This window comes from Pogoniulus pusillus, chromosome 2 (assembly GCF_015220805.1).
Source record: "Pogoniulus pusillus isolate bPogPus1 chromosome 2, bPogPus1.pri, whole genome shotgun sequence".
Taxonomy (NCBI): domain Eukaryota; kingdom Metazoa; phylum Chordata; class Aves; order Piciformes; family Lybiidae; genus Pogoniulus; species Pogoniulus pusillus.
Genome location: NC_087265.1, coordinates 44,720,520 through 44,744,219, shown reverse-complemented (window position 1 = coordinate 44,744,219; position 23,700 = coordinate 44,720,520). Strand labels below are relative to the sequence as shown.

The 23,700-nt window shown below is 44.1% G+C and overlaps 1 protein-coding gene across 1 annotated transcript in view; it reads left to right on the top strand.

Moving 5' to 3' along the window:
- Nucleotides 1-2,282: 2,282 nt before the first annotated feature.
- Nucleotides 2,283-23,700, top strand: part of XIRP2 (xin actin binding repeat containing 2) — a 47,691-nt gene continuing 26,273 nt past the window's right edge. The window contains exons 1-4 of the mRNA XM_064166109.1: nt 2,283-2,400; nt 5,504-5,561; nt 10,283-10,579; nt 21,437-21,587. Coding sequence (XP_064022179.1) covers nt 2,387-2,400; nt 5,504-5,561; nt 10,283-10,579; nt 21,437-21,587 — 520 coding nt within the window. The 5' untranslated portion in view covers nt 2,283-2,386. The remainder of the gene's footprint in view (nt 2,401-5,503; nt 5,562-10,282; nt 10,580-21,436; nt 21,588-23,700) is intronic.

Here is a 23,700-nt window from a genome sequence, read left to right as displayed (position 1 = left end):
AGTTAGTGAGAATTATGGAGTTGTAGAAATGAGATGGATGAATCTCAGCACAGGAATGTCATGCTCAGCAATAAGTGCTAGGAGATTTCCAAATGTTCAGTTTAAAAAACTTCATGAAACAAAGAATCTAATTCTCTGTTGCCTTGTAGCATTTAGCATTGGTAAAACTTGAGAAGGGAAAAAAGTACTTGCCTGGCAATTTAGCTATCTTGTGTATCGGCTACACATATATAATACCTGTCAAGGGCAAGATAGGGGAAATCCAGCACATGGCTTGGAGAGCAGCCAGGAAGAAAAGGACCTAGGGGTACCGGTAGGTCGTAGCTGAACATGAGCCAGCCATGTGCCCAGATGGCCAAGAGAGCCAATGGCATCCTGGTCTGGGTCAGGAACAGTGTGGCCAGCAGGACAAGGGAGGTTATTCTTCCCCTGTACTCAGCACTGGTCAGGACACACCTTGAGTGCAGTGTCCAGTTCTGGGACCCTCAATTCAAGAGAGATGTTGAGGTGCTGGAACGTGTCCAGAGAAGGGTGACAAAGCTGATGAGAGGCCTGGAACATAGCCCTTTGAGGAGAGGTTGAGGGAGCTGGGGGTGTTTACCTTGGAGAGAGGGACACTCAGGGCTGACCTCATTGCTGTCTGCAACAACCTGAAGGGAGGTTGTAGCCAGGTGGGTGTCAGCCTCTTCTAACAGGCAACCAGCAACAGAACAAGAGGACACAGTCTCAAGTTGTGCTGGGGGAGGTCTAGGCTGGATGTTAGGAGGAAGTTCTTCACAGAGAGAGTGATTGGCATTGGAATGGGCTGCCCAGGGAGGTGGTGGAGTTACCATCCCTGGAGGTGTTGAAGAAAAGCCTGGCTGAGGCACTTAGTGCCGTGGTCTAGCTGATTAGATAGGGCTGGGTGCTAGTTTGGCCTGGCTGATCTTGGAGGTCTCTTCCAACCTGGCTGATTCTATGATTTAACCACCTTTCATTAAACACTGGACTAGAGCATGGGTAATGTATAATCAACTTGCAGCATAGTAAGTTTTATTCCAGTATAAGCTTTGTTACTATATCAAAGGTGTCGGTGAGGAAAACCCCAGTATTTTGTAGGTGTTTTATGTGACTTTGTTGTTCTGTAGATTTTATGGTCTGTATTTTTTAAAGTAGGATTTCATATCATTTTTATGAGTTAGAAAATATGTGACACAAGAGCACTTGCTAGGGCACTTCTAGTGTACTCTGTACTTAGCTGAAGAGTCCTTTAAAATCTCTATTGAAAAGGGAAGTTTAACCTGAAAGTCAGAAAAGCTTCCATCATACTGCAGAAACAGAAAAATGAAGTGTAAGGCAAAGAAAAGCAAGTGTGACACACAAGAGGTGGCTGAACATTTCTGCCCAGTGGGCTGTAACAGAGAATCTGAAGTCAGTTGAGAGCACCAGTGAAAAACAGGTACTGCCTGCATTTGGGTACCTTCTTCATCCACCCAGACCCATGTCCCTAAGGATGTCAAATCATCTGGAATGAGGCTGTGGAACATATTCTGACCCTGTTGTCATGGTAGGGCATTGATGCTGCTAGGCTGGTTTAACCCTTGCTTTCTCTTCTAACTCCCACAACAGGAGGAGGAAAACATTAAGGGTTTGGGCCGAGCAAAGCCTTGAGGACTAGGGGGCTTTGCACCACGGGTCAGGTGTCTTGCGCTGCCCCTCACCGTGTCTGCATGGTCAAAGGAGGCACAAAGCTTTGAATTCATTGGCCAGTACAATGGTGCTAGTGCCTGTTGGCCAGTTTGGTCTTCAAAATGAAGTATTTAAAGGGGGATGATTTAGAGAACTATGCCTTTCTGGAAGAGCCTCTCTTCGTTTGCGGCTTGTTAAAGGCAGCCAAGTGTATGCAGCTCACACCTGCCAGCTTAGCAGCAATTCACCTCTTCTTCTCTCTGCCTGGAATATTTTGTATTTTGCCCTGGGATCATTACCATGAGTCTGAAAGTGGTTTTGATACAGGAGACTTAAGCAGGGACCAAAACCATCATGAGTACATATGCTGGACTGAATGCCAGGACTCCATAAACATAGTTAGAATTTCCCTCTTTTCCCATTCCTATTTTCCAAGTTCTGATTGTTTAAAGTGTTTAATTCTGAGCAGTTGCTTCCTGTCAACCAAAAGTCCAAAGAATCTCAGGGACTTTTCCTGATGTTTTAAAAATTAATTTAAAATCATATTCATAAAGTAATATTCATAATTCATAACAATTATTAATTTCCAGTACACTTGTGTGCCCCTGACTGGCCTCTTTGGAAAAGGAGTTCTAGGAGGCCAGGCTGGTTGTGCTGACTTGCATGTTCTCACCCATGGAGATGTTGGCCCAGCAACTGTGATTCAGCTCTGCCCACAATGGGGATGGACAGGTAAGAAGGAAGCATCTCTTGACTGCAGTCAGTCTTCATTTAGCAATGCATGATTGTTACAGATCTGGATCATGAAAAGCATGTAAATGCAGAACATACACAGCAGTATTTGAGGCAAAGGAAGGTGAGATCTAGAGAGGTCCCTGTCAAGATCTAGAGAGACCCTGGAATGGGTTGCACAGAGGTGTGGTTGAGGCCCCATCCCTGGAGGTGTTTAAGATCAGGCTGGATGAGGCTCTGACCAGCATGATCTAGGGTAGGGTGTCCCTGCCCATGGCAGGGGGGTTGGAACTAGATGATCCTTGTGGTCCCTTCCATCCCTGACTGATTCTATGATTCTATTCTAAGTGAAATTATTCTGTAACTCTAAACTGGTCCATGAAAAGACTTTGTAAACATTGACTCTTGCCATTCGTATACCTGATGCCAGATACACTAAGCATTACTTAAATCATAGTGCAGCAACAGCCAGAATTGACTGAAGAGCTAAACTCCAGAAGCATGTTTTTAAATTGTTTGTAATGCAAACACTGGTGTGTCATAACCACTGAATTTTCCTAGCCCTTATGATTAGCCAAAAGAGGCCTTTTCAAGTGGCAGCTGTATGCCTTTAGGTATTTGTGTCTGACTTTCCACAAATACTTATAAAGCAATGAAATGCACAGCTTGCCATTAGTGGGCAGTGATGGCTTTCAGCATTTCCCATACAATTACTATTCTCTATTAAAAGTTAGAGATGTCAGCTTTGCCTTTGTAAGTTATTTGGCTTAGGAACCAAACTCCACTGACATTTTCTTAAGCTGAGCATGAGCATCCTGGAATCTTCCAGGCTGGAAAAGACATGTGCGATGAAGCTGGGGAGAGGCCTGGAGCACAGCCCTGTGAGGAGAGGCTGAGGGAGCTGGGAGTGTGCAGCCTGGAGAAGAGGAGGCTCAGAGTGATCGCATTGCTGTCTACAACTAAAGGAAGGGAGGCTGTAGCCAGCTGGGGGTTGATCTCTTCTGCCAGGCAACCAGCAACAGAACAAGGGGACACAGTCTCAAGTTGTGCCAGAGAAGGTCTAGGCTGGATGTTAGGAGGAAGTTCTTCCCAGAGAGAGGGATTGGCATTGAAATGGGCTGCCCAGGGAGGTGGTGGAGTCACCGTCCCTGAAGACAATGAAGAAAAGGCTGGATGAGGCACTTAGTGCCATGGTCTACTTGATTGGCTATGGCTGGGTGCTAGATTGGACTGGATGATCTTGGAGGTCTCTTCCAACCTGGTTGATTCTGTGATTCTGTGATCATCAAATCCAGCCATTTTGCCCACACCACCAAGTCTATCACTACACCAGGTCCCCAAATATCAGATCTATATTGCTTTTAAACATGTCCAGGGATGGCAATTGAACAACCTCTCTGGGCAGCCTGTCCCAGTGCCTGACAACCCTTTCTGTGAAAAAAATTTTCCAAATGTCCAATCTAAACCTCCCCTGGCACACAGAATTACAGAACCACAGAATCAGTCAGGGTTGGAAGGGACCACAAGGATCACCTAGTTCCAATCCCCTTGCCACGGATAGGGACACCCTAATGTAGATCAGGTTGTACAGAACCTCATCCAGCCTGACATTAGACACCTCCAGGGATGGGGCCTGAACCAACTCTCTGGGAAACCCATTCCAGGCTCACACCACTCTCATGCTGAAGAACTTGCTCCTCACATCCAGTCTCAATCTCCCCACTTCCAGCTTTGCTCCATTACCCCTAGTCCTTTTACTGCCTGATAGCCAAAAAAGTCACAGCTTGAGGCCATTCTGTCTTGTTATGTCATTAATTATTTTTGAGATGAGACCAGTACCTACCTCTCTACAACCTTCTTTCAGTTAGTTTTAGAGAGCAGTAAGGTATCTTCCTCAAGTGCTAACATACAGAACCACAGAATCACAGAATTAAACAGGTTGGAAAAGACCTTTGAGATCACTGAGTCCAACCTGTCACCTAGTCCCGTCTAATTACCTAAACCATGACACTAAGTACCTGCAGTTATCAAGTTTTCATATGTAAAAATATTCATTGTGTTGCTATTTCCTTCTTTGAAGTAACATTTTCTAACCAACAAAAAGTATATATGTCCATGCTATCTACGGTAATTCCCTTGATGGGAAAAAAAGCTAGAAATGCCAGAAGACATTCTAGAGATTAGTCTAAGCAATTTGATTACAGATTTGGGGTGATGAGAGAGAAAAAAGGAAAAGTAACCCTGTAACATAGCAGATGAAAACAGAATGAAGGGGAGAGGAAAATTGCTACTGGTCACTAGTGGTATTCCCCAAGGATCAGTGCTGGGCCCAAGCCTGTTCAATATCTTTATTGATGATCTGGACCAGGGGACTGAGTCCATCATCACTAGGTTTGCAGATGACAACAAGCTGGGAGCAGGTGTGGATCTGTTGGACGGTAGGAGAGCCCTGCAGAGAGACCTTAACAGGCTGGATGGGTGGGCAGAGGCCAATGAGATGAGAATGAACAAGGCTAAGTGCAGGGTTCTACACTTAGGGGTACACACTGTTCCTGATCCAGGCCAGGATGCCATTGGCTCTCCTGGCCACCTGGGCACACTGCTGGCTCATCTTCAGCTACTATCTACCAGTATCCCCAGGTCCCTTTCTTCCTGGCTGCTCTCCAGCCACTCTGGCCCCAGCCTGTAGCGCTGCTTGGGGTTGTTGTGGCCAAAGTGCAGAACCCTGTACATGGTACTTTCTTGAATCCATTTGACTTACAACCTCTCCATTGTACTTTTTCTCCAAACCTTTCCTAAGTATTTAAACACCAACTATTTTTTACTGGAAGGTGCTTTATTTCCTGCCAAAGAGCACTGAAACAAAAGCTGTTGCCTCCAGCCTTTGCCACCGCTAAGCAGTGTAAGGTGAGCACTGGCTGAGGTATGGCTGAAAGCATGCTTCACCTCCATGCCTCACTAAATAATACATTGGCAAGGCAAGCACATAGGAGATTTGGTGTCTTGTAACTACTGTCAGACGTGTGTCTATCAGGCTTCATGTTTGTTAGTCAAATGAGAGCAGTGAATTAGAGAACGTTTAAATTTGTCTTCCTTTAAACAGGCACACAATGAGTGCAGCAGAGTCCCAACAGGAAAACTTGACCGAGAAGAACACAGCGGTAAGATAAGCTCAGTGTTAATACACAATTTAATGCCTTTTAAAATGTTATGTTAAATTGCCTGTGTAGTGTGGGACTTGATACTGCTCATGCAATAAATAAGGATGAATGGATAAAAGGGGGTGAAAAAACTCCACCAAACCAAAACCCAAAGCATGTCTTTCCTCAAGTCCCATGAGGACTTAGTCCTCTTTTATAACATTTGCTACCACAGGGAGCTGGCATATTTTACAGTCAAAAGAATATTTGTTAGAGTTTTATTCTTTTGCTATGTGTCTTTGTATCAGGATAAAAGTTGGCATGTGAAAAGACAGCCCAAATTAATCTGTTTTCTCAAAATATAACTAGGAATTTGGAGATGCTATATATTTTGTAGGAGCCAGGAATTCATTTACCCTTTTCGATAAACTTCTCTGAGCTGTTTGTGTTAAGAGGTGTCTGAAATGTAAATGAAGAAATGTTACAGATACTTGAGGCTCTCCTTACCTGCAGAAGACACTGCAAGCTTTTCAGGCAGCAATGTGACAAGTGTGTGCCTATATTCCATGTGCACATTTAAATAGAGAAGAGATTACTTAGTAAAATGCTCAGTGAATATTATGGTTGGACTAGAGGGTTATTGCAAATCCTTTCCAAGTGAACTATTTTCTTCTACTATTCACTAAATTTAGAGATCATAGGCAGCTACTGGTCCTCTCTTTCAAATTTCTGGAGCCCCCATTGCAAGAAGGATGCGGATGTGCTGGAGTGTGTCCAGAGAAGGGCCATGGGGATGATCAGAGGGCAGCAGCAGCTCTGCTATGAGGACAGACTGAAAGAGTTGGGGCTGTTCAGTCTGCAGAAGAGGAGGCTCAGAGGTGACCAAGAGAGCAAATGGCATCCTGGCCTGGATCAGGAAGAGTGTAGCCAGCAGGACAAGGGAGGTTATTCTTCCCCTGTACTCAACACTGGTCAGGCCACACCTTGAGTGCTATGTCCAGTTCTGGGCCACTCTGTTCAAGAGAGATGTTGAGATACTGGAACATGTCCAGAGAAGGATGATGAAGCTGGTGAGGAGCCTGGAACACAGCCATGTGAGGAGAGGCTGAGGGAGCTGGGGGTGTTTATCCTGGAGAAGAGGAGGCTCAGGGGTGACCTCATTGCTGTCTACAACTACCTGAAGGGAGGTGCGGGTCAGTCTCTTCTGCCAGGCAAGCAGCAACAGAACAATGGAGCAGTCTCAAGTTGTGGCAGGGGAGGTATAGGCTGGATGTTGGGAGGAAGTTGTTCACAGAGAGAGTGATTGGCATTGGAATGGGCCGCTCAAGGAAGTGGTGGAGTCACTGTCCCTGGAGGTGTTGAAGAAAAGCCTGGCTGAGGCACTTAGTGCCATGGTCTAGTTGATTGGACAGGGCTGGGTGCTAGATTAGACTTGGACTGGATGATCTTGGAGGTCTCTTCCAACTTGGTTGATTCTACGATTCTATGATTAACATAGGCCTCATAAAATCCATAGAAAAGAGATCTAAAAAATCCCAGAGAAGAAACACAAAAAAGGCAAAGCCTAGATTTTGACTGCAGCACTATCACTGGTCTCACCAAACACACACCTTCATGCCAAAAGCTTAGAGGTAACATTCACTCACTAGCTAACTGAAAATGTGAGTGTAAGAGCCTATGTTCTGTCTTGCCATAAAGCCCATATATGGGCAGGCTCCTGTTCTGCAGCTCTTGGGAAGAGGGTAGTGCAGAGCCACAGATGTGAGTAGGCTTGCAATCTCAGCAGACTGAGTAGCACAACAAGTTTATTGTGTAAAAGTGACATCAAGATTAAGTTTTGGGGGAGAAGTGAATAGGCTAGAGGACAAATACAGCCAGGTATCCAAGAGCTACAAATAGCAGACAGACACACACAAAATATCATAGAATCAGTCAGGGTTGGAAGGGACCACAAGGACCAGCCAGTTCCAACCTCCCTGCCATGGACAGGGACACCCTACCCTAGATCAGGCTGGCCACAACCTCATCCAGCCTTGCTTTAAACATCTCCAGGGACGGGGCCTCAACCACCTCCCTGGGCAACCCAGTCCAGCCTCTCACCACTCTCATGCTGAACAACTTCCCCCTCACAGCCAGTCTCAATCTCCCCACCTCCAGCTTTGCTCCATTCCCCCTAGTCCTTTCACTCCCTCATAGCCTAAAAAGTCCCTCCCCAGCTTTTTTGGAGGCCTCCTTCAGATACTGGAAGGCCACAAGAAGGTCACCTGGGAGCCTCCTCTTCTGCAGACTGAACAGCCCCAATTCTTTCAGTCTGTCCTCACAGCAGAGCTGCTGCAGCCCTCTGAGCATCCTCCTGGCCCTTCTCTGGACACGCTTCAGCACATCCACATCCCTCTTGTAATAAGGGCTCCAGAACTGGATGCAGCACTCCAGGTGGGGTCTCAGACCAGTGGAGTGGAGTGGGAGAATCACCTCCCTCCACCTGCTGGCCACACTTCTTCTGATGCAGCCCAGATCTGGTTGGCTCTCTGCGTTGCAAGTGCACACTGCTGGCTCATGTTGAGCTCCTTGTCCACCAGCACCCCCAAGTCTCTCTCCTCAGGGCTGCTCTCCAACCAGTCACTGCCCAGCCTGGATTTGTGCTTGGGATTGCCTTGACTCAGATGCAGGACACTGCACTTGGTCTTGTTGAACCTCATGAGGTTGGCTTGTACCCCCCTCTCCAGATCAAACAATACTTCCTGTTTTCCCCTTCACTTAAGTTAATTTTACAGATGGCCAGTACAAGGTCAAAACTATGGTCAGCACAGCCAGTACGAAATACTAATAATAATTGTGATTTAGGTCAAAGTCCAGATCTAAATTTTACTTGAAATAAATTCCCATTACTATTCTACAGTGATTCAAGTTACCATGAACAAGTAGGGGAAGAAATTAGAAGATCAGGGATGAGTTTTGGAGATAGGAGTAATAAAATCTGAAAACCTGAAATGACCCTCAGGACACACCAGATTTTGGGGTTTTTTTTCTGTTTTGTTTTGGTTATTTTTTTTTTTCAGAGAGACATTTTCATTAAAATAGATCTTTCTTTAGGAAGTGGTTTAAAGTAAGGTTTAGACCTACAATTTAACAGCTGTTCCTGACTTTAGGTTAAAAGACCCATTCAGGATCTTTAATGGAACCAGACAGGTTAGAACAACAGATATTTATGGAGGGAAGGAAGGGAGTTACTCGCATGCATGTAGGAAGAAGAGAGCATTAGAAACAGTTTGCATCAGCCAAGGGGATCTAGCAGGATATCAGCCATAGCCACAACCTAGCATAGCAAAAAGCTAAAGGAGAGACAAGCTTTGAATCAATTTTTGGTTGGAAAGGAAGGTTGGAAGGCAAGAAACTCTTTTCTGTTTTGTTCAAGGAAGGTGGACCTTAAGTTTCCTTTATAAAACATTCCCAGAGTGCACTGAATACTTGGTGCTTCTCCTGTTTTGTATTCCTAAACTAAATATTACAGACCATGCTAATCCTGGTTTAAAACTGATTCAACAAACAAAACCAAACTCCCAAAAATCCCAACAAAGGACATTTAAGCTTGGTAATTGTAAACATATTAAAGGATGTCTAAACAGAAATTTCTCCTGCTGAAAATGAAGGGCTAATGAATTGATACTTTAGCTACTACTTGGGTCTAGGTTCTTGTTTACATTTTTTTCTCTTTCCCATTTTAAATGCTACATTTAAATGCTCTACTTACACTGATTTTGAACAAGAGATTAAATTTTACATTTGAGCATTTGCTACAGGGCAGAAAACCTTGAAATCATAGAATCAGTCAGGGTTGGAAGAGACCACAAGGATCATCTAGTTCCAACCTCCCTGCCATGCTTTTTGCTGCTGTAGGAAGGCAGAAGTTCAGAAGCCCTTAGGCATTAGCTAACCAGCCAATTTATCCAACCTGTGCTTATCAACTATCTGGCCTCAGCTCTGGGACTCTGCCTATCCACTGAAATCTATTGGGAGCTGATTTCAGAAACTGGTGCAAAATGACAGAATGGCAATTTTCCTTCTCAAATGTACTGCAAGAAAGATGGAATAAGCTTTTGTGAGAACACAGTCAACTGATCAGGAAGATTTGATAGCAACACTTGGTAATTTACCTGCCAGAAGAGTTACAGTGCAATTAGGAGCACTGTACTGGGATATGTTTCCAGACTATCCAAGCACTCTCACAGCTAATTGCAGTAGCCCTTCTGTCTCCTGGCTGCATTAATGTGCTCTGTCTCACCCTACAATAGCGACAGCAGATTCAAATCTAAAAGGAACCATCAGTTACCTGTCACAACACCTTTCAGTACTGCACATACTGATTACCAGGCACTCATTCATTTGCCCCACTTTGTTTGAAATTCTCACTAATTGTGTGCCTGCTGCTTTTCCATTCATGATAGACAGGCAACTCTGCTGGCAAACTTCAGAATAAAATATCTGAGCACTCCCCTCAGTTCATTCTTTAATCAACATATTCTTGCTGTATGAACACAATGAACCATTTCACTGGCACTTACTGCTTACTGGATCTAGTCTTACTGGATGTCAATTTCCATCAGGAAATGGCTTCTGTCCCAGTTGCCAGCCTATACTCTACCCTGTCCTGTGACCTGCAAAAGCTCTTGAGCTGCTCTGTGGTGGCTTCTACCAGCACAGTGCTGTCTGTCTCTGACCGTAAGTACATGTTACATTGGCAGGATACACTGGATCTGGCAGACTTGCCTGTGCAGAAGGGCTCCGTGGAGCTCCTCAAGCAGAGATGGGAGTCCACCAGTGCTGTAAGACCTGACCTGATGCTCCACTGCTCACTAACCCCATGGTCCCTTGTGCCGGATAAGATGAGCTGCAGCAGCACCATGCAGAAAGTGCCGGCAGACAGCATGAGAGTGGACGCCTTCAAGCAAGAGACGCTAGGTGGCTTTCAGCAGACTGAGCACGTCCCCGTAACAGTGGAGGAGCTGCGGAGCCACTTTGAGGCCTTGGGGGACAAGAAGGTAAGAGCTTGGGCTGGGTGGGCACTTCAAAGAAATGGAATGGCCCAAATGTGATTTCGTGGATGATTTGGATCAGTATTTTAATACTAAGTCTTCAGTAGTTTTCCTTGTTCCATAACGTCCATAATGCAGCCCCCCCTTACAAGAAAGATGTGGAGATGCTGGAGCATGTCCAGAGAAGGGCCATGAGGATGCTCACAGGGCTGCAGCACCTCTGCTATGAGGACAGACTGAAAGAGTTGGGGCTGTTCAGTTTGCAGAAGAGGAAGCTCCCAGGTGACCTTCTTGTAGCCTTCCAGTATCTGAAGGGGGCCTCCAAAAAAGCTGGGGAAGGACTTTTTAGGCTATCAGGGAGTGACAGAACCAGGGGGAACGGAGCAAAGCTGGAGGTGAGCAGGTTCAGACTGGAGGAAGTTGTTCAGCATGAGTGGTGAGACCTTGGAATGGGTTGCCCAGGGAGGCGGTTGAGGCTCCATCCCTGGAGATGTTTAAGGCCAGGCTGGATGAGGTTGTGGCCAGCCTGATCTAGGATAGGGTGTCCTTGCCCATGGCAGGGAGGTTGGAACTAGATGATCCTTGTGGTCCCTTCCAACACTAAGTGATTCTATGATTTTAATGTCCTGGGTTAGGGTGGACTCCTCCCCTGCTAGAGTAAACTCACTAAGACATGGATATTTTTGGAACATCAGGGAAGAATGGAATTGTATTTCTTGTAGTTTAAATATAACAGTATGAGGTGAAATAAACGACTAGAGAAATATAATAACCTCAAGGAAGATGGGGAAGGGGTCAATTGGCAGTGATGCGGCAAAAGCAGCAGCAGCCAAATCAGCAGCAGGGGAAGATAGCAGCAATCGCAGCTGCAGCGGCAGAAGCAGCAAGGGGAAGGGACAAGCTGTGCTTCTAGACATAAAGCTCTTGATGCTCCAATGAAATTATACTGACTTATCCATTGTTGCCATTATATGGCCTATCCCTAGAATGTTCAACTCTCCACTCAGAACTTTTACTTCTAAGTTTCCCTGTTTTTTATGTCTGAGCTAGAAATCTAGCTGAAACGGCCACACATAATGTTCATGCTTGCTCAATGGTGCTATCTTGCCAATCTGTCAGGGAAATCAGTGTGAAACAGTGCTTAGTTAGTGATTCCAGGGATGAGAGAAAAACAAGATATGGCCTGAGAGAAGAATTCCCAAATGAAACTTCTTAGAAACACTGTAAAACTTTCTGAAGCAATTGCTTCTTGTAGAACAGTATCGACTCCCTTTCAACTGAGAAAGCTGCTGTCACTTCACCTGTTGACTTTGACTGGCACAACATGACTGGCCTGGACAAATTGCAACCTTTACTTGTCATCAGATTTTTTGTCTGAGAACTATCCATGATTGCTTTGAACTATCGGGGGGAAAGCTAGAGTGTTTCTGAAGATTAAAAAAAGCTTCACAGAAGTACAGGATTAGACTGAGAGAGGATTTAATAAATGTTTATAAACATCTGAGGGCTGGTCAGGAAGGGGAGGACAGGCTCTTCTCATTGCTCCCTGGCATAGGACAAGGAGCAATGGATGTAAGTTGCAGCATAAGAGGTTTCACTTCAACACAATGGGGAACATCTTTACTATGAGGGGCACAGAGCACTGCAACAGGCTCCTCAGAGAGGTTGTGGAGTCTCCTCTGGAGACTTTCAAGGCCTGTCTGGATGTGTTCCTCTGTGATCTGTGCTAGATTGTGTGGTCCTGCTCTGGCAAGGGTGTTGGACTCGATCTCCTTGGGTCCCTTCCAACCCCTAACATCCTGTGATCCTGCAAAGCATAAGAAACCATCTATAATAGGTTCTCACCTTGAAAGGGTTAGAATCATCCAATTTTTCTCCGAGGAATGCAAGTGCTTGATCAATGGCAACGAGGAAGCTTGCTAGAAATAGTTAGGACAGATCAGTTGGAAAGCTGAAGCTTGTGTGGCACTAGTTCCTTATTAGAAATTAAATTTGGGGTTAATCCCTTTATAAAGTTTTGTTGAGCAGGCTGCAATTTTATAAGCAACAGGATGGAACTATATTCATATGCCCTCCACAAAACTTTCCAAAGGAAGTCTCATTTGTGATAAGATTTCATAGATACTTTTTTCCTTCTTCTTCACAGTTTTCTTGTTCCTTACTGATTATTCAGAATCCTTGCAAGTTCATCATGTACCATGTGCTGCAGATAAGGGTGGCTTATTTTAAGGCTCACTTGTCCTCAATAAATTGCAATGATTTCTGGTGTGGGTCTCATTTTTGTCTGATTATTGCCTGGCTGTATTCCATAGGTTCTTTCCACCCCACTCTTAAAAAACTTTCACTTAGTGTTTCAGCTCTTGCAGTTTTTAATTTACTGAGGCACTTTTCATCAGTTGCAGTGAGCTGAGTCTTTCATGAAGTACAGCTACCTAACAGAAAAACCCAATTCTGACAGCGCATCAAACACTGCTTCCTAGGATGATCAACCTCTCTAGGAAGGCAGCAAAAAAACCTGAAGGTTTTGTCTAGAACATGGAAGCATTTAGAGAGAATAACTTGAAAAACACAGAGTGTTGTTCTCTACAAGATTAATTCCTATTTTTTATGGGTTGTTTTTGTTTTTTTTTGTATGGGTTGCTTGCTTGTTTGGTTTTTGGTAGTTTGAGTTTTTTTGTTTGTTTGGGTTGCTTGCTTGTTTGGTTTTTGGTAGTTAAATGCAACCAGACTTTCATTGTTACATAATAAAGGGTATGCCTAAAGAGCTGCATGTAAACACATTAGTTGAACAGCTATTGTAAAGGTCTAGAAGTTGAGAAAAGTGCATAGCCAGATTGTCTTCTATTTTAGACTTCTTATTCTAAGTAACTTCTTCTTAAGTATTTATTCTTAAGGATCAGTGCTGGGCCCAGGCCTGTTCAATATCTCTACTGATGATCTGGACCAGAGGACTGAGTCCAGCATCACTAAGTTTGCAGATGACACCAAGCTAGGAGTAGGTGCCGATCTGTTGGAGGGTAGGAGAGCCCTGCAGAAAAACCTAAACAGGCTGGATGGGTGGGCAGAAGCCAAGGGGATGATATTTAACAAGGCCAAGTGCAGGGTTCTGCACTTTGGCCACAACAACCCCAAGCAGCGCTACAGGCTGAGGACAGAGTGGCTGGAGAGCAGCCAGGTAGACAGGGACCTGGGGGTTCTGGTAGACAGTAGCTGAACATCAGCCAGTTGAAATGTATTTATCATACTTTCTTCTTTTTCCTTTTTGAAACTTACTAGTATTACAAAAACAGCAGTGTGCCCAGGTGGCCAGAAAGCCAATGGCATCCTGGCCTGGATCAGGAACAGTGTGGCCAGTAGAACAAGGGAGGTTATTCTTCCCCTGTACTCAGCACTGGTCAGGCCACACCTTGAGTACTGTGTCCAGTTCTGGGCTCCTTAATTTAAGGGAAATGTTGTGATACAGGAACATGTCCAGAGAAGGATGATGAAGCTGGTAAGGGGCCTGGAACACAGCCCTGTGAGGAGAGGCTGAGGGAGCTGGGGGTGTTCAGCCTAGAGAAGAATAGAGTCAGAGGTGATCTCATTGCTGTCTACAACTACCTGAAGGGAGGCTGTAGCCAGGTGGGGGTTGGGCTCTTCTGCCAGGCAACCAGCAACAGAACAAGGGGACACAGTCTCAAGTTGTGCTGGGGGAGGTCTAGAAAAAAGGAAAGTCACTGGTTTGACTTTTGCTGCCTCGAGCCTTAATTTGTGACTCCTGTGTGGTCATATAGCATTTTATGCTGTTACAGGTCATGACTTCCTTTGTTAAGAATTGGTTTCTATGACTTGAACCAAGCCTGAAAGTTGTAGACCGTTAGCAACAATTACAAATCTATGCTGCCTGTACCATCTCCATTCTTTTGTTACTGTTCTTTCTAATATATTTCACCTCAAACACAGCTGTGTTGGATCTCACCTTCTCATTCTGCATTAGCACATGCCTGAAAAAAAGCTCATTAAAATATGTCTGGTCACTGTCAAATGTGCTTCTATAACACTCAACTATGTCATCCAAATATGCCAGGAGAGAGGGACCACTGCAGTGCTGGGTTTGGAAAGGGAGTTTCTGTAGCTACTGTATAGTATTTACACTATATACAGATATACAGATTCTGTTTAATCCATTGTCCAGTTAGCACAAATGTCCATTATTATACTGTGAAAACTGCTGTAAGATTTCAAACCAATATTATATTATGAGATGTGTATAACTGATATTCCTTCAATGAGATAGAGTCTTAACAGCTCAGTAATTTAATGCATGCTAAACACTGTTAATTTCTCTTTTTAGCCCAAAGAATTAAGCCTTTTCTTTTTAAGAAGTAAGATCAGGGACTCTGTATCAATTTTGCTGTGGCAATAAAAGGAAAATCAGTGGGAGGATTTTTTTTTAATGGTAGTGAAATCTATAGGCATTTCAAGTCAGAATTTAGTCTCTCACTGGTTCTTTCTTATTATAATGTAAAAGCTGTGTGCACAAGTGAAAAAGCAAAACCTCACTTCTTTCTAGCAGGCAAGTGTTCAGCCTCCTCCAGAAAAGCAGGTCTCCATCACGCATAACAGTGACTTTGGAAGACAAATACTCTAACTCCAAATGCTCCTCCCTCCCATAACTTTATATGCTGACCATTCCGTATGGTATGGAATATCCTTTTCATAGAATTATAGAATCAAGCAAGTTGGAAGAGACCTCCAAGATCATCCAGGCCAACCTAGCACCCAGCCCTGTCCAATCAACTAGACCATGGCACTAAGTGCCTCATCCAGGCTTTTCTTCAGCACCTCCAGGGATGGTGACTCCACCACCTCCCTGGGCAGCCCATTCCAATGCCAATCAGTCTCTCTGTGAAGAACTTCCTCCTAACATCCAGCCTACACCTCCCCTGGTATAACTTGAGACTGTGTCCCCTTGTTCTGCTGCTGATTGCCTGGAGACCAACTCCACCTGGCTACAGCCTCCCTTCGGGTAGTTGTAGACTACCTGATGTTTGGTCAGTTGGGAGTTAGCTGTCTCAGCTCTGCTCTCTCCCAGTCTCATGTGTTCCCCTAGCCTACTTGCTGGTGGGGTGGTGTGAGTAGAACAGGTCTTTCCTCTGCACAAGCACTGCTCAGCAATGATGAAAACATCCCTGTGTTATCAATGCTGTTTCCCAGTACAAATCCAAAACATAGCCCCGTACAAGCTACTATTAAGAAAATCAACTCTATCCCACCTAAAACCAGCACAGGTGGCAATTCTGCAAATAGAATATTTTATCTCAGGTTAAGAACAATCTCTTTTCAGGGCCTCTGCTCTGTGTATACAGCAGAGTTGTTTTATACCCTTACCCCAAAAGAAAATACTGTCTTATTTTGAAATGGTCTTCAACAAATGAAAAGGCTAAGCCCTTCTGGAGCTGGTCTAGGGACCAAATGAATAAGCACGTTCCAGGCAGCCATAGAGTCAAGGCTTTTTAAGTCTCTTGAGAAAATCTGTATTGCTGAGGTGATGCATAGCAAAGCATCAACTGAGAGTTGTGGCTTTGTCTCAACAGTTTAGTTACTGGCTTTAGAGAGTTTATGCAGCAGGTGTTCATAGCACTCCCCTGTAACAGTTATTTAGGGGGGTTGTTATCCATCTTAATAATGCCACCAGCATTCCAGCAGATGGTAGACATGATTCCATGCACTCTTTGCTTGTAAAGTGCACCAGAATCGACTTCTATTGTATTTTAAATTACAAATGAGAAATATATCAGAAACAGACTGGTCTCATGCTGGCATTTCCAAAGGCTTTTTTCAAGCAGGCCAGGACTACATTGCATTAACCTCTATTTTTTTTATATTCCACATAGATTGAATGGTTTACAAGAGATACACACTCATTCAGAACTAAAGTTAACCTCAAATTAATCCTGTGTACTCTCCAGTAAAGGACTCTCTTGTTTCAAATTGGAATTTGAGATGCCAGCTTTATGTAGGCAAAAGTAAATGTTAGGAGCCAGTCCAGCAAAGTGCTTGGACGTTTAAGTATAACTTGAATTGTTATTTGAATAGCAACCCTCAAGTGTTTCATGTTAAGATCACAGTGAAATGCATCACAAAGCCCTGTGAGAAGAGGCTGAGGGAGCTGGGGGTGTGCAGCCTGGAGAAGAGCAGCCTCAGGGCATACCTCATGGCTAACTACATGAAGGGAGGCTGTAGCCAGGTGGGTGTCAGTCGTTTGTGCCAGGCAACCAGCAACAGAACAAGAGGACACAGTCTCAAGTTGTGGCGGGGGAGGTCTAGGCTGGATGTTAGGAGGAAGTTCTGCACAGAAGAGTGATTTGCCATTGGAATGGGCTGCTCAGGGAGGTGAAGGAGTTGCTGTCCCTGGAGGTGTTCAAGCAAAGCCTGGATGAGGCACTCAGTGCCACGGTCTAGTTGATTGGACAGGGTTGGGTGCAAGGTTGGCCAGGATGACCTTGGAGGTCTCTTCCAACCGGGTTGATTCTATGATTATGCATGGCATATAAGAAGCAGCAAAATTTAACTCCTGAATTAGTTAACCTAGACTTGAAAGCATTTTCCCATAATTATTTTTCAAAAAGTAGAAAAAAAAAAGAGTATTTTTCTCTGCAATGAATCCTCAAATAGAACTCTTACAAAGAAAACAATGCAAAACACATTGTGAAAGTCTGATTCACAGTAACATATAATCAAGTAATATATTCACCTTGAATTTTTATGAAACTAATAATGAACAAGCATTGGAAGTGTACCTCTAAAATGAGCGCATCATTGGCAATCAAGGACAACTATGCTTCACTCATATTTAATATACTTATACTTTTCTCATAGCTGCTAATATTTAAGATAAAAGCTATGTGTTGTACTTATTTTCTTGACCTATAGTTATTCTTTGCAAGAATACTCCTTCTAGTTGACTGAATAGGGCTGGGTTATAGGTTGGACTGGACGATCTTGGAGGTCTTTTCCAACCTGGTTGTTTCTATGATTCCAGGATATGTACAACATGTTATGCCCTGTGGAAACCCATATTTTTATAGGAATCTGTCTACTTCTGTGAGTTACAGTAGCTTTTGCTTGAGATTAGCTGCAAAATTTTTGCATGACATGTCTGTATTGAAACAAATGACTGATTTGACTCTAGGTGCCAAAGGTGTTGTATTAGCATGAGTATTGTAAACCACTTTCTTCAGAGAAAAAAACACATTATACTGATTTAGTTGTGCCAATTAATGAGGCAGGAATTATAAAATATGTCATTAATTTTATTTCCAGAAAGCCCTGCCCACAACTGTATACAAATGAGTTACTTTTGGGTTCGAATGAGGTCAGGAAGATCTTCACAAGAATGCTTATGGGCAATTCATTCATTTAGAAGAACCAGAAAAGTGGGAAAGTTTAGCCACAAAATGGCTTTGCCTCCCTTAAAAGTAGGTAGCCTGGAGCCCTAGGGAATGTCTGTGCTACTCACGGCGGTGCAGTAGAAATTTCAAGGTAGTCCCTGGCTCCTTTGTGGCAGTGCTGGAACTGCTCAGCTGTTGAGAGCCTTCTAGATCTTCCCAGGGTGCTGAGAAAGAGGCAGACAATCTCTGACCTGGTCCTAGTTCCTCTAGGCATAGAGGTTTGCAGAGGTGCAGGCAGATCTCTTGCAGAAGTGCAGAAAGCATCATGTTGGTGGCACTTCTTGCCACGTCATGAGGCACTTAAATGCCTTCTCCTGGGAAACTTGAGGCATTTAAGTTTCCAGGTAATTCAAGCCCAAAACATCAGGGCTAAGCTAGTCGGATGCACAAGGCAGAGCAGAACATGTTGACCAAGAGCAGTGAGGCAGAGGCAGCACAACTGCTTGCACCTTAGGTCGATATTATTTGCCTGAGTGCAAAGGCTCCTTTGGCCACAGAGGTTCACCTATCAAAATGGCATTTGCAAACCTGACCATACGAAGTGACCCCAGGGCTTGCTCACCTTTATTTGGGCAAGACACCAACAAGTACCTAAACACCTCTGGGTACCTGTTTATCACTTCTCGAGGGGACATAATGGCCCAAGCCTTTGTTTTCCTCCCACCCTTGCTTCCCCCATCAGCAGAAGGGTGCTGCAAGCTAGGGCATCTAATAGGCCTATTAGCTTTCCAAGACATGTACTATCAATCATCTATTGTCTTGGTGCATCAGCCTCCTCCCTCCACCAAAAGAGCACTGATGCTCTGGCTGCTTCTATAGACTTGAAGTTGTCAGAAATGCTGTGGTGGCATGCTGCCAGTGAGATAAGCTCTGTGATCTGGGGGACACTGCAGCACAGGTAGGACAGAGAGCCTTGGCAAAATGTATGTATGCTGAGAGGAAGGAGGTACTTACATTCCAAGGGTATTAGGAGGTAGCAGGTGTCTGAAATGAACAGGGCTTTGTGTGAGAAGGGCTATTAATTTTGTACCCTTCTTCAGAGTTGGCTATCATTGCAGTTACAACCCAGTATTAACGATGTTATTCTGGTTTAAACCAGCTGAAGAGCAGACTATTATAATGTCTGAAATGTGGTACAGACAGTCTGTGCCTCAGAAATGGCTATGCAGAGAAGAAATGAAGGATAGAGAAGGGAAGAGAGGAAATGAAAGAAAAATGCAGCTGTGCATGTCATTAGACCAGCACGTCTGTCTCCTGCTTTTCCAGTGCTGCCATAAATGAGAACAGAGTCAGGATCATATTGCCACAGTGTTGTCTGTGCTTTTGGTAATCAACCTGGGAGAATCTCTTGAATGATAGACTAGCTTCAGCAATATTAGAACAAAAGAGAACATTCAAAATGTGTTGTGTTTTCCCCTACTGTTGGCATCTTTGACAGCTAACTCCTCTAGGATTTTTGTTTGCTTCCTTGACTTTGTTTGGGGGTTTTTGTTTGATTTTTAACTGTTAAAGTTAGTGGAAGGTGTTATGATTACCACAAAGTCCTTTTCTTTAGGAAAAATTTAATTTTCATGCCGCTTTGTTGGAGTATCTACCCAAATAAGCTTGTGCCAGTGAATGGCAAAGACATCTGCTTAATAAGAACAGAATTAACATAAATGCTGCTTATTGAAAAAGCACCAAGGTAGTGACAAGAGCTGTTTTGTTTGTTGGAAGCTAATATATGTTACTCTTCCAAAAACTGCCAAATCATAGAATCAACCAGATCATGCAGTCCAACCTAGCACCCAGCCCTATCCAGTCAACTAGACCAGGGCACTAAATGCCTCATCCAGGCTTTTCTTGAACACCTCCAGGGACAGTGACTCCACCACCTCCCTGGGCAGCCCATTCCAATGCCAATCACTCTCTCTGGCAACAACTTCCTCCTAACATCCAGCCTATACTTCCCCCAGCACAACCTGAGACTCTGTCCCCTTGTTCTGTTGCTGGTTGCCTGGCAGAAGAGACCAACCCCCACCTGGCTACAGCCTCCCTTCAGGTAGTTGTAGACAGCAATGAGGTCACCCCTGAGCCTCCTCCAGGCTCCCAGCTCCCTCAGCCTCTCCTCATAGGGTTTGTGTTCCAGGCCCCTCACCAGCTTTGTTGCCTTTCTCTGGACACGTTCCAGTATCTCAACATCTCTCTTGAATTGAGGCGCCCAGAACTGGACACAGTAGTCAAGGTGTGGGCTGACCAGTGCTGAGTACAGGGGAAGAATAACCTCCCTCGTCCTACTGGCCACACTGTTCCTGCTACTAGAAGAAAACTAGAAGAACTTTTTGTATTTTTCTTTCTGATTCATTCAGGATTCAATTTAATGTCAAGATTTTATAGTTATATGTGTGTTCTTTGTGGGAGCAGGTATTCAGTGGGGACATAGACTGTTGTATGGAGCACCCAATTTAACAGCATTTATTCATTTTTTTTGTTTGGAAATAATTTATGTCTATATTTAAGTAACTTTCTATCATGTAGCTACTTCAGTTTTACATACTGACTGATGTTACATTCTATTTTTGAATGGGCTTCTCAGATAAAAAGGTGAAGCAGGAAGCTATTTTTACGTTCTGATCTCATACTCCAGACAGGATGAAAAGAATAAAGCACTGAAGTGCCAAATTCCAGGGAATATGCAGTTATTACATTTAGAAATGTCAATGATTAAGATGCCAATTTCAGTGGCCTACTGAGTGATTATGCTTCAATTAGATAGTGAATTTTCCACGTGCTGTACAGTCCTGCACTTATCTAAAAGTCAGCAAGCCAGAAGACATCAAGTTTGAAATAGAGGAAAGCACTTCAAGTTACTACTACTATTTCTGCATACCATGAATTACCTTAGATTGGCAGAGGCATTTTTAGTAAGAAATGCTACTATTAATGTTCAAAGTATTTAACTTTTTTAAAAGGACATCTTTAAGAGTATTTAAGAGCAGGCACTCATCCCATCATGTCTTAACTACTCTTGTTACGTGTGCTACCTAAAGGTATCTTTATATTTCCTACCTTGCATTTTATTTACAGTCTCCACTAAAAGAAAGAATATGTAAGAAATTTAAAAGGGGGGGAAGAAGGAATGGGCTCAAAGAAGAAGGCTAAAAGCATAAGTTTAAAGGAAAATAACAAATCCATAAATAGATGACAAGGTAGAAAATGAGTGGAGCTGTAGAATAATTGTTTGGCAATTAAATCTGTGGATTTAAAATTATATAAAACCTTAATCCATCACAGAATCAACCAGGTTGGAAGACACCTCCAAGATCATCCAGTCCAACCTAGCACCCAGCCCTGTCCAATCAACTAGACCATGGCCCTAAGTGCCTCATTCAGGCTTTTCTGTTTCCCACCAACAGCTTTTAACATGCATCCTCTTAATGTCTTCTAACAGAAAACAGAGAGTGAGAGTTCACTTTCATTAATACCTAAGAGTCAGCCCGGGAGCCATTCTGTCATTTCTCCGACAGAGTCTAGCGTGAAAAGAGGGAGAGCAATCTTTGAAAAGATGTCATCAGTGAACAGCCACAGCAGCACCTCTGAAGGTTAGTATATAATTGATCTGACAACCTGCTTTCATCTGAGACAGTGGTCTCCAAAGATTTTTGATGGCACATCTCTATCATTAAAACATTTTTGAGCATACGCTCCCATGTTTGTGTATGTACTTCCAGATTGTACACATGTACTACTCTGGCAATGCATTATGCAACATACATATAAATAGGCATTAAAGGAGGATAATGGATGCAGTTGTCACAAAATAAATCTTTAATAATCATTCAGATACAAAACACATTTGATTCTTGCACCCCAGAAGACTGCCTTGCATAGTCCCTGGGGTGTGCACATCTCACTTTGGAGACCGCTGCTTCACAGTATCAAAGTGTGTGTGTGTGTGTGTGTATCTTTGTTTGGTTTAACAAAGACAGAGTATGGATGACACAACTAAGTGACAGAAACATCAGTTGTTGTCGTCTGAGTTGCCTTTATCTGTGGTTTCACTTAAAGTCAAACAAATAAACAACATCAAAAGACTTGTCCACTCTGCAAATAAAATTCATAGCTATTTACATAGCATCATGCAGCCACTGACTCCAGGTTGTTGGTTTTGTGGTTTAAGTTTTTTTTTTTTTAATCAGAAAATATTTAGCCTGCATGTTTAGCAGTTCCAAATTCTAGTAGAACAAGCAGAGAAGGAAATTTCAGTACTCAAGAACTTTTCTAGCTAATGCTGCTAAGTTTCTTATGCTCATTGTTCAAAATATATCCCTAATGCTTGCCTTTCGAGCATTACTTTTTCTACTTTTTCCTTACCAAATTAAAGAGCTCTTTAACACTGTCCTGGAAGGCTAATAGTCAGGTCACAGAGTTTATCTCACTGGCAGCATGCCACCACAGCATTTCTGACAACTTCAAGTCTATAGAAGCAGCCAGAGCATCAGTGCTCTTTTGGTGGAAGGAGGAGGCTGATGCAACAAGAAAACAGATGATTGGAAGTACATGTCCTGGAAAGCTAATAGGCCTATTAGATGTCCTGGCTTGCAGCACCCTTCTGCTGATGGAGGAAGCAAAGGTGGGAGGAAAACAAAAGGCTTGGGCCATTATGTTCCCTCCAGAAGTGATAAACAGGTACCCGGAGGTGTTTAGGTACTTGTTGGTGTCTTGCCCAAATAAAGGTGAGCAAGCCCTGGGGTCACTTCGTATGGTCAGGTTTGCAAATGCCATTTTGATAGGTGAACCTCTGTGGCCAAAGGAGCCTTTGCACTCAGGCAAATAATATCAATTGAGCTAAGTTGCAAGCAGTTGTGCTGCCTCTGCCTTGCTGCTTCTGCCTCACTGCTCTTGGACAACGTGTTCTGCTCTGCCTTGTGCGTCCAACCAGCTTAGCCCTGATGTTTTAGGCTTGAACTACCTGGAAACTTAAATGCCTCAAGTTTCCCAAGAGGAGGCATTTAAGTGCCTCACAATGAGGCAAGAAGTGCCACCAACATGATGCTCTCTGCACTTCTGCAAGAGATCTGCCTGCACCTCTGCAAACCTCTATGCCTAGAGGAACTAGGACCAGGTCAGAGATTGTCTGTCACTTTCACAGTATCACAGTATCATCAGGGTTGGAAGAGACCTCACAGATCATCAAGTCCAACCCTTTACCACAGAGCTCAAGGCCAGACCATGGCACCAAGTGCCACGTCCAATCCTGCCTTGAACAGCTCCAGGGACGGCGACTCCACCACCTCCCCGGGCAGCCCATTCCAGTGTCTCAGGGAAGAACTTTCTCCTCACCTCCAGCCTAAATTTCCCCTGGCGCAGCCTGAGGCTGTGTCCTCTCGTTCTGGTGCTGGCCACCTGAGAGAAGAGAGCAACCTCCTCCTGGCCACAACCACCCCTCAGGTAGTTGTAGACAGCTATAAGGCCTCCCCTGAGCCTCCTCTTCTCCAGGCTAAACAATCCCAGCTCCCTCAGCCTCTCCTCGTAGGGCTGTGCTCAAGGCCTCTCCCCAGCCTCGTCGCCCTTCTCTGGACATGCTCAAGCATCTCAATGTCCCTCCTAAACTGGGGGGCCCAGAACTGAACACAGTACTCAAGGTGTGGTCTAACCAGTGCAGAGTACAGGGGCAGAATGACCTCCCTGCTCCTGCTGCCCACACCATTCCTG